Genomic DNA, 11,086 nt, shown 5'->3' with positions numbered 1-11,086 from the left:
TGCATAAAATCAGCCGGCGAGCATTGTATGAAACAGTATTCTCAACCGTGAAACCATTCCCCTCAACTATGAGACCATCTCAAATGCGATCAACGATTAATTCCTCAGCTACCTTTCATCTTCTCCAACTCCTACATCGATCGGTAAATATTTTAGGAATAATTTTCATAACATCCTTGACTCTAGTCAACATAATTTGAATTGTCGTTCAATATTTGAAATCTTTATACTCCGTAGAAATTATATACAAAACTGAATTTAAAGTAAAAATGTGGTATTCTTATCAACTTGGAAAATATGATAAAAAAAACGTGCAATTATAATAAGCAAAGTAAATGCTCTTCCTGATAATCATAGATTGTGTCATCATATCATCACAAGATGAATTCTTATAGTTCTGCCGTATAACGAAGTAACCTTAACTATTCAATCCCGTCGTATAATTTGATCTATTCATTATAATATGGTAATATATAACCTCTCTATCGAAGTCGTTAGTTTAATTGTGTCTTAAATATAAAACGAGTGAAATATCAATAATTAAGCGAGAGAGCTATCAGACGTTAAAGGAAGGATAAAGGCAACACAAGCTATTTAGTTTTGTCGCATTCAATAGATTATGTTTCCACTTTCAACATGTTGTATGGTGGAGAAAAAGCATGAGAATCCTATATTAGAGCTATACCTAGTACGTGAAAACTTTTTTTTGTAATCAGGCGGTTGAGTTTGACACCTTCAGCTATTTCATCATTCTTCTCTCCTTTTCCTGTGAAAGTTACACTTCTTATCAGTTTTTTTGGAGAAAACGCTCAAATGTAGTGCTCTTTTTACTATAAAGCTTCTTAATTTATGACTGCACTCAGAAAACAAAACAAGAATCTAAATTCTCTAATGTTAGTGCCATGTTCCCAAACAAATTGTTCATAATTTTGCTAGAACTTTTACAAAGCGATTTGGGGTGTATGTATACTGACTCAGATCACTGATAGCAATAAATTGCTACAGTAATTGCAATATCATACACATTAATAGGTGTTATGAAGATGCAGTTACCAGTCACTGAAGGCAAAAGTTATCATGCAAATCAAACTGTAACTTAAGGGAAAGTGTGAAACCAAAAACAGCATATTGTCCCGGCAAAACACCTATTCAGCTTCAAAATAGAGGTATTTCTTAGAAATGTAAACTCTATAGAGCTATCTATCTTCTATCCGTGCTTAATAACATTCAACTTAGCAGTAGCAGGTTTGGACAGGGCAGCCCAGGATGGATTCTACCGACTAAAGAGACACAAGACGCTACTTCCTTATTTGAAGGCATAAATAGTTAGAGTGTTAGACCATAAACTATCCCCTTACAAATTGAGAGCGCCAACATAGATTATCGAACTAAAGATTCATCTTAACAGAGTGGAATGTCATCGGAATCACACGACTCAGTCACTAAGATAGCCTTTAGGCATTCAAAATACGAGCATACTCAAAACCCAGGCGGCCAAATCAAACTACAAGCATGTCGAATCCTCCCAATACCAACAAAACACAGAAAAAAATAATTAAAACAACGCACTCACACACATTTATAGATTAGCCTGTTAATCATCTTTCCTAAGAGTGGTTAAGCTACTGAAAATTGCCTTCCATGAATGATGAAAATATATATTTCAAGAAACTAGATGCGTCATTAAGATTAATTTAATAGCAAAAATGGACATTTACTAGCTATTACGTTCAATAGCATCATCAACAGATGCATCCAACATCTCAATCATTGAGGGATGAATGAACACGGTGATTAATGGAACACCTTCAAGATATTTGGACTACATTCAAGAGTCAAAACAGAACAATTAAGATCTGTAGGAGGATGAAATGATTAATATATGCACATGTAAAAAAAATGGCTGCTATATAGTATATATCTGCAAGAATTGTTGCGTAAAATTTTGAGTGGTTTCGGATTTTCGTTTTAAAGGATATAGCCAAACATATTTAGTGAAATGGTCTACAAATATTACTTAGTATTTGTAGTGGTCACGAGATAAGACTAGGCTAGTCCATAGGTCCGAAAAAATTAAGTCGAGGGGTGCGTTGGATGTTAACGTTGAAATAGAGAATGGTAGTTTTTACTTTTAGAGATACAGCAAGCATGACAGTGGTCGTAATTCTTAATGCATAAAGAAGAAATTTTATTGATAAGTTTGAGTACATCATATGTAGGATGCCCTAACTTATGGTGCCACGAAATCGGCGTGGTTCCTCTATTTTGGACGGCGGCGTGGTTGACGACAGACGATGGACGCCACTCATACACCCCCTGGTTGGCTTGGCCCTGGAGAAGGGTCTTCTGGGTTTGGAGGTCCTTCACAAAAAAACAATTATTAGTAAAAACTACATAGGCTTTATTATCTCGGCACAATTGAGAAATCGAAATTATGTTGCGAGAAATTTTGGGAACATGAAGGACATTATTAAAACGAAGGTTATGCATTATAAAAGAACATGTATTTGCGATAGGAAGTGCGGAGCCATCGCCAATGATTAGGTAGTCAAAGCCGTCATAAAGAGAGTGAAAAGTAAGGTTGTCTAAATCATGTGTGAGGTGGTGTGATGCTCCACTGTCGAGTAAGAAATTGGGGTTGGGAGCGGGATTGCCATAGTTGGCGAGGTGAGCTTGCGTTGGTGGTGTATGATGCTGCCTATAGTTTGGTTCAAGGAAGACTATAGTCGGAAACAACTTCCTGAACAAAGGACAATTTGCGATAACGTGGCCTGTTTCTCGACACCATTGGCATCGGCCTTTAAAGGGACGAGAAACAGGAGGGTTAATGGGTGGGTTTTGGTGAGTTGGTGGCTGATAGGTGGACGTGGGTTGTGGGTAATAGGTGGCGGGTTGCTAACGGGTGGTGGTACGGTTTTGGTTGGTGTGTCGATGAGCCGGGTTAGCTGATGGAGCATAATGGTTTTGGTTATTGGTGGATTTAATAACTGTTCATGAAGGGCTTCGAAAGTAATCGGTGTATCGCGACCCCGAACAGTGTTAATGACAGATTTATAGGTTTCATAGTCGAGTCCTTTTAGGACCCTATCTATGATGTCTTCGGGATCAAGTATTTTGCCCATAAGGGCAAGTTGATCGACACAAACTTTTATCGAGTTCATGTAGTCGGTGATGGTTTGATCCGTGGTTTTGACAATAGATTCGAATCGGTTTTTGAGTTGCATTATGTGCGCCCTCGAGGGGTTGGCATAGGTGTTGGCAAGGATGTCCCATGCCTCTTTAGCGATTTTTGCCCGTACGATTAATGGTTGTAGGGCGGTGGAGAGGGTACCCATGAGGGCCCCGAGAATGAGTCCGTCCTGTTTGAGTCATGTCAAATAGGACGGATTTGGTTGTTCGACATTAGCGTCGGTGGTGATGGTTTGGGCAGGTGGTGCTTCGGTTCCGGTGACAAAGTCGAGGAGGCTAAAACCGAAGAGGATGTTGGTTAATTGAAACCGCCATGCGGTATAGTTGAGAGCGTTTAGTTTAACGCAGTGATTCAGATTTAGCGAGGTTAGAGCTTTTGTGGTTTCATGAGGGTTTGGAACAATGATATCATCGTTGTTTGGGTTGCTTGCCATGTCGATGGTGGAGAGGAACGAAGAAGATGAGGACTGGCGTTTGAAGGAGGGTCGTTTAGGTTTGAGTTTTAGGGCGGATCGATGAGATCCTTTTGATACCATATAAGACTTTGGTGTTTATGAAGAATTGTGTATTGACATAATGAGGATTACAAGGTATTTATAGTTTACATATATTATTAACTAAGGTAAGAAAATAATTTACACAATATGGAATTCCTTTAATTACAATATTCACATAATCAATTAGGATATTTTCTAATTGCTAGAGATATGGTTAATACTGTGTAGGCTGGGGTATTCCTAATTTATGAAGAGAGCGAGTCATACCTTATGAAGGAATTCTGCAACAATAGAGAAAAACACTATGAGAATGTACGATTACAAAACAATAGCGATTCATCAATCATCAGCAAGTACAAAAATAGAGGTTCCCATTTATCTAATCCGTCTTCTATACCGTTCTCCATTAGGAAGTAGGAACCATTGACCCCTCTTTCTCATTCCCACCCTTCGTTACCACTTCTTTCCTCTATGTTCTTATCCTAAGATTTATTATTCCCTTAAAAACTATCCCCATTCGGGAGAAAAAAATATCATTGGAAAATATTACAGGAATGGGATATAATCCCCGGAAGGGAATACATCAGCTGACAGGCTGCCAACATCTTAAGCACCTTGTTACACAATGCCTACCTAAGACATTCATTCTGAATAAAATAAAATAAAATAAAAAATAATTAAAAATTTATAGAATCATGCAGTCCACTTGATGAGACATATTACATAAGGGATAACAGCTGACTAAACAAAGATAAAAACTTTAAATACCTGAAATTGGTAATTGTGAATTGTGATTAATAAAACAATAACAATTACATGCTAATGGTAACTGTCTTCGCTTCTTATATAATGTGAAGTGGTGTTTCTCATCACGGGTTTGACATAACATTGAGAGAGGTAAAACCAAGAACATTTGAAGTTTTGAACCCCTTTACCCCGCAAAGGGGAAGTGGCAAGGCAGTCGGCTAGATTTTACAACTCAGGTGGTATTATTTCTATGAACATTAAGATAAGGGAAACTAAGAAGATGCTTCTTTGAACTCATTTACTTGTCATGAGTGCAATTTCGCAATTTTAGTTCTGGTGTTACTGAAACAACAACGAAATTTTAAATATAGGAAAATACATACATGCAAGGAAAGCTTTTATCGGAAGCACCTGAAATAGAAGGTGTCAACACACCCTCACCAATGACCATGCTTGCTCCGAACAACACCAATAATAATAAGGTTGCCCGGCGTGCCCGCGGCTGCTTCTGTTTCTCAAGGAATCGCTTTAGTGGAGCAGTAGAAGCAATAGACCCTGAGTGGCCATACTTATACGTAGACATCTCATCAGCAGCAACTAGTAAATTGAGAATAAGCTAAATTCTGCATGTTTGCAGAGCAGAGAGTAAAGAGCGAATGTTCCATCTAAAACGATTACATAGAAAAAAAAACTCTGTAAAATAAATCAAGTTAATAAAGTGAAATAATTCAATTAGAAGACAATGATAGCATCCAGCCTTCCCCATTATCATCTGCACTCAATACAATACAGACATACTTCAGCAACGGAATTAGAGTGATAGTATAGAAAATCAACGAAAATGCGCCAAACACTACATGCTTAGTCAGATAATTCTTTCGATTCTCCATTAATGTTCTTATATAAACATATAGTGGCAATGTGCTTAAGTCCCCATAAACAACACCAACACTTTGATATGCTAATAATAAATTGCTTGAGATAGTTATCCATGAAAGCTTCTAAGCCATGCATCAAAGGAATCCACGAACTTATCAGCAAGATACAATAGCATGCATCACTTTTACTCTACAAGGCAGCTGAACAATGAAATATCGCAAGATAATGTTATCCCAGGCTCAAGTGCCTCAGACTCAGAAAGGTGGGCAAGTACAAGATTTGAAGACCGTGATGAAAATTGTCCAATAACGTTGAGTCATTGCTAATTCAGAATATGATATATACAAATAGTTAAATGGATCTTTTCCTTTTTGTTCCATCATTTCAAAAATAAAACAACAGTGCTAGATCTCACGTGAAATTAAAATTCTCAGGAAACTAAAAATAATGAACTACTTCAGAAGAGGAGTAAGCAGTCTTTGTGAGTAATACTCCACAGTGGTTAAGCAGGTTGTAAAATATAAAACAACTGGTTTTTTGGTTCTCTCTTTCCCTAGAGCGTCTTCAAGGAAATAACATATAAGTATTGAGAAACATCAGATATTAGCATAAATGAACTAATCACACGAACCTGCATAAAATATGAGACAACTGAGTATCAAGAAAAACACAAACTCAGTGAGAAAACAACATTACAGTGATTCAAAGACCGAGCAACTAATAGCACAACTCACATATAATTAAGCTTCCATAGGCTTTCACCATTTTCAGTCGCCGTTATTTCATCTGACATTCAATACTAAACCATCGATAGAAAAAAGCGAGGTCATTAAGAAGCTAAGTTGTGTTACGTGACAAATCACATAACGCGGATCAATCGTAAAAACGCTACTTAAGAATGTGGTTTAACATACACATTAACAGACCCAATACAATTTAAGTTGTATATTAATGCTGAGTGATAGAACCTAATTCAAACAATACTTGACAAAAGTAGTGAAAGTTCCGAAAAAGTATAAGCTACCTGGCTGTCTGAGACGCTGCTCTTTTAAATTTACTTCAAAAATGTCCTTCAATTCCCACAACACAAAAACTACAAGCAAACCTGGAAAATATATAGAAAACAATAGGAAACAATAAAGAGTATATCTATCACCAAACCCTACGCTCAAAGCAAACTGAAAGGATATACTCAAATGAGACAGTTGTAAACAAACTACACACAACAGATTCTTTTCATGTTATATAAGCCATTTAAAATCGAGTTAATAGCTTGGTTGTACATAAATGGTCTCATACAAGACATGATCTTAACCATCACAGCCAAAAACACTGAACACCGCCAACCTCTTATTGATAGATCTCAAGCTAGCCAAAACAGATGCTTCCTAAAATTGTTTCAAAAGCAGAATAGTTAATTTCTACAACTGTTTTCTAAAACCAATACAACTCTAGCATTAACCAATCTTCACAAACACTTTCTAAAATCAATTGCGGTGTTTTCTAAAACTAATTGCAAATAGTTTTCTAAAAGCAAACATATAAAACAACCAAATAATAAACTGCCAACTTCTTCTTGATAGATAAATCTCCATGAAATCTTTAACCTAGCTAGTTATTGTTTCATTGGCATCTGTGATCTCTACTTCAACATCCTTGATTTCAAAACATAACAAATATGAAACCTGTTTTGAATAACAAAAAGTACTGTTAAAAGTGCTCCCAAATAAATGAATGGATGGTTGGCTAAAAAAGCCTCATCCTCCACTTACTTCCCCTACCCCTTCGCATGCCCCTTTATGCACTATATAGGTTGGCAACAACAAGACATATAGCTATTAATTGGCATACAACTAAACGACAAGGGCCAACTCACCATAAGAATATATGGCTCATTTTCCATATAACCATATGGTTTACGAATTCTCCAAAAAATATAAAAGGAAAATCTATGACCTACCAAAGTTCATAATTAAATAAACAAACCTTATGAAAAGAGTAAGGAATACAATCACAAGTTCACAACTACCCCCATTCAGAAGCATCTAAAGTCCTTTTTATCAAAGCAGATCTACGTTAGAAATTCAATATAAACATCAGAAGAAACGGTACTATTATGCTGAATGTTTCGAGCTAGGTTCTTAATGTATTACTTCATTACCTATAATAATCGTGCTACACAAGACCTGCATGAATGTGGCAACTAAGAATCGATCCAAAATTGCAGTACCCTGCCTGCCTGGCTGATGCGTAGACCACCTTATCATGCATCAAACCTATAAACCTACACACGAATAAATAGCAGCAATATACAAATTAGTACCACTGCTTTGATTCAAATTATTATCGTGTGTAAAGTTTGTCAACTTTCTTGTTCACTAAAAGCTACCTATGTCAAATAAGTGTGTCTAAGTTTGCTATCCATCATCATATAAGGTGATCATCAGTAATACAAAATAACAATAAGATTGCATTTCCCCTATATGGAGTAGTTAACATATACTACCTTCGTCTCAATCATTTGTTTTCCTTTGATTAAAACAAAACATTCCTCAGCTAAAAAGAAAAAGGAGAAAAGGTAAACAAATACTTCGAACGGAGGAGTATATATGCTTAAAAAAGGTTAAGAAAAGGACCTGGGAAGGTAGAAGCTTCTGTAGGATAATGTTTAGGGAAATCAATTTGAAGTTGATATTTCTCATTTTCCTACAATGTTCCTGATGCTTCCTTAACTTCAACAACCCACCTAATATTTCAACATATAATCACAAAATAAAATTATCCATCGTATTTTAAGCCTTAATTTAAAGAAATTAATTTATTTATTTTTCTCTCCTTTATTACACACTTTTTCAACAACCACTTTCTTATAGATTTTACCTGATTCATTCCGGATCCTTAACTCTATTTCGGTTTTTAAAAATCGTTTTAACCTTTTCTCTCGATTTAAATTTTAAGTTTTTATAAAAGAAAGACGGAATTCGATTTTAAAACCCCTAAGTTCACCTTAACTTTTCATTACATTTTCGTTCTCCCTTTTGTTTTTTTATCTTCCCTTTTTATTCGCATTTTGAGGCGTGCGTTCACCCATGGACGGTTCGAAAGGATGATTCATGTCAGCCGACCCCAAATCATTTTGGGATTAAGGCTCTGATGTTGTTGTTGTTGTTGTATTTTAAGCCTTAATTAATCAGGACTCGTCAAAAAAACTGATTAAGGATTGGAAATCAAGACACTATGACAGCAATACAAGGCAGCAATAATTACATATCTGACTCATTATATTAATGTTGTTGCTAAGAAAAACATGTCCATTGTTGGCAGAAGACTGATAAATGATACTAATTATACTCTGCCACACAAAAAACAAACTGCATAAGTACACACATCAAGAACCAGCTATAATAAGTGACGAAAAAATGCAATTAAAACCGGCGCAATTTACAGTATCCATCTTTCTATAATCTTCAGCAGTCATAATTTTGTTTTTCATTGGAGCAATTTATGATTATAGACCACATCTGAACACCTAGTCATTATTTTCTTTGACAAATTATTTGTGCCTAATTTGGCTAGAATTGAGATTTTATAACAGTTTAATTAGTATTTATTATAATTTGTGTATGATATCTTAGTCAATCACAAGGTTTTGGCTTAACTATGAACACATTCAATACATATAAATCCATTGATCATTAATCACTGAGGGCTTAATGCTAACATTTCCCTTTCTCGTTTGAAAGGAAATGGCTAAACTGACTAAATCATGAGTAATGTGAACAAATAGCATATAGCCTTGTGGCTCTTATTCACGGAGGATGAAAATTAGATACCGACTAAGGTCACATGGGTATAATAGATTATGAACATTGCAATATTTCTCAAGATGGGAATACCTCGGATGACCGTAAATTTCAATGTCAATAAAGCAAACTCAACTTCAAATTCATACTATGCTTCAAATTCAGACTAAAACACCACCAAAGAAACAATCGGCATGATAAAGACGTAAAACTTAAATAAAGATAATTACCAAAGGGTTGAACGAGAAGATCTACCCTGAATTCACAACATGCACAAGTTTTTGCTGCTAATCTCCTATCTTTTCACTTTCCAATGATTTGACCTACAATAATCCCCGATTTTTATCGATAATTGCCCGAAATAAAATTACAAAGCCCAACTAATAATCATAGAACCTAAACTTCCAAAGTATTCATTGGCTTCATTGGGGCCTATCCCTACCTCCAATATCCAGCCAACGACCAAAAAAGGGCAAAAACTACAAGAAAGAACAGGTTATAAGACTAAAACACCAATTCTGACTTCTTTGAGAGGACCGAATGAAGGGTCGTAGAAAAAAAGCCTTTTGATTAACGCATATTTGTTTATGACTACTTCCAGCATTGATGGCATCGGTTCATGCAAACCTCGGGTATAGAATAATGAAACAATTAACCCAAGTGAATTCAGTCTGTAAAATAGTCAGATAAATATGCATAATTATAATTATTAGTAGTAATAAAAACAGCGTATTGGTGAATTATCAACAGATAAGACACCAAGAATGGAAACAAGCACTAACTTCAACCATACAATTCAAACAAAACATGGAAATCAAAAGGCATGCTAGCTGAAATCACGATTAGCACTTGTGTATATAAAAAAAAACAAACAAAAACATCACACTCTCTACAGCGTTAATTAGTACTAATTATTATTAGAGTATCAAAGGAATACCTAATCATTTGTTAACTAAAATGCGTCCGGCATCGAAGGCACTGGCTCCCGCCATCTTCAACAACAACAACTGTAACACATCCACCGCAACTGTAACAAAAAAATTGTAAATTGATGTAAATTTAATAAGAAAAATAGATGTAAATTGAATCACCCCAACTGAATCATAAAATTGTAAGAATCAAACTAATAAAAATAATTAACTTTGTTTGGGTGATTTCTTCTAGGATTGGTCCAAATAGATGTAAATTGAATAAGAAGAAATTGATAGAGCAGACGGGTACAGTAACGCATCCACAAAACCCAAAATTTTAAATAGTGATGATGGCTTCCCCACATGCAAATCTACATCTCGACATGCAAATGTTTAAGAAATTGGAAAAATAAGACGACAAACAACGAAACAGCCCAACGGCTACTGATCCACCAAAAGCAAAGAGAGGAGGGGAAAGTTGAAGGGAACTCACCATGAGAATGAAGACGCGACATCAATAAAAGAGAGAAATGCATGGCTTAAAACACGCAGCAACAGTAAAAGAGAGAAATGCATGGTTGAGAACAGATAATTTGGTGAGGGGTTGGGGAGGGTTAATTTGAGAAAGAGAAAGGGGAAACTTTTTAAGCACTCATCCACTATCCTAAGCAGCTCACTTCATGAATATATTACAGTTGATTAGTATTGAATTTTGTCCGGTCACGTAACGGTCACATTCAATCCAATTAATTGCTCTCATTAACATACTAATAAATCACTATTAATTAGTCATTCAAATGTGATTTAATCCTCCTTGTAGCTCCCATATGAGGGTATATATAAGTAGAGGTAATGTGAATGGTATGGATTGTACACACAAAAATACACATACAAACATACTTTTCTAGTTGATAAGTCCACCATCAATATGGGACTTGGGATTTAGGGCGTGGACATATTCCGGGACTCTAGTAGCCGCCGGAGGTACGATATATAGTAGCGGGCAGTTAGCGAGCACAACGATATGATCGCTTCCGCATAAAGTTTAATCCTTATTATC

General features: G+C 35.8%; 1 protein-coding gene across 7 annotated transcripts; it reads right to left on the bottom strand.

Moving 5' to 3' along the window:
- Positions 1-228: 228 nt before the first annotated feature.
- LOC141657383 (potassium transporter 4-like) lies at positions 229-10,805 on the bottom strand. 7 transcript variants are annotated; one of them, XM_074464605.1, is made up of 11 exons: positions 10,520-10,805; positions 10,053-10,142; positions 9,346-9,438; positions 7,949-8,058; positions 6,883-7,596; positions 6,337-6,417; positions 6,047-6,111; positions 4,845-5,943; positions 3,954-3,967; positions 1,719-1,822; positions 229-853 (listed from the first exon to the last, which is right to left on the bottom strand). In XM_074464605.1, exons 8-11 carry the CDS (start codon positions 5,014-5,016, stop codon positions 748-750), a joined length of 396 nt encoding a protein of 131 aa, XP_074320706.1. In that variant the 5' UTR covers positions 5,017-5,943; positions 6,047-6,111; positions 6,337-6,417; positions 6,883-7,596; positions 7,949-8,058; positions 9,346-9,438; positions 10,053-10,142; positions 10,520-10,805; the 3' UTR covers positions 229-747. The 7 variants fall into 7 exon arrangements, 3 of the variants coding, with proteins under 3 accessions (XP_074320706.1, XP_074320708.1, XP_074320707.1); XM_074464607.1 differs by having other exon boundaries at positions 229-879; positions 4,845-6,417; positions 10,520-10,804; XM_074464606.1 differs by having other exon boundaries at positions 232-766; positions 4,845-6,417; positions 10,520-10,804.
- Positions 10,806-11,086: the final 281 nt, after the last annotated feature.

This window comes from Silene latifolia, chromosome 5, assembly GCF_048544455.1.
Source record: "Silene latifolia isolate original U9 population chromosome 5, ASM4854445v1, whole genome shotgun sequence".
NCBI classification, from domain to species: domain Eukaryota; kingdom Viridiplantae; phylum Streptophyta; class Magnoliopsida; order Caryophyllales; family Caryophyllaceae; genus Silene; species Silene latifolia.
The sequence above is the reverse complement of the archived record's forward strand: the minus strand, read 5'-3'. Positions and strand labels throughout refer to the sequence as shown.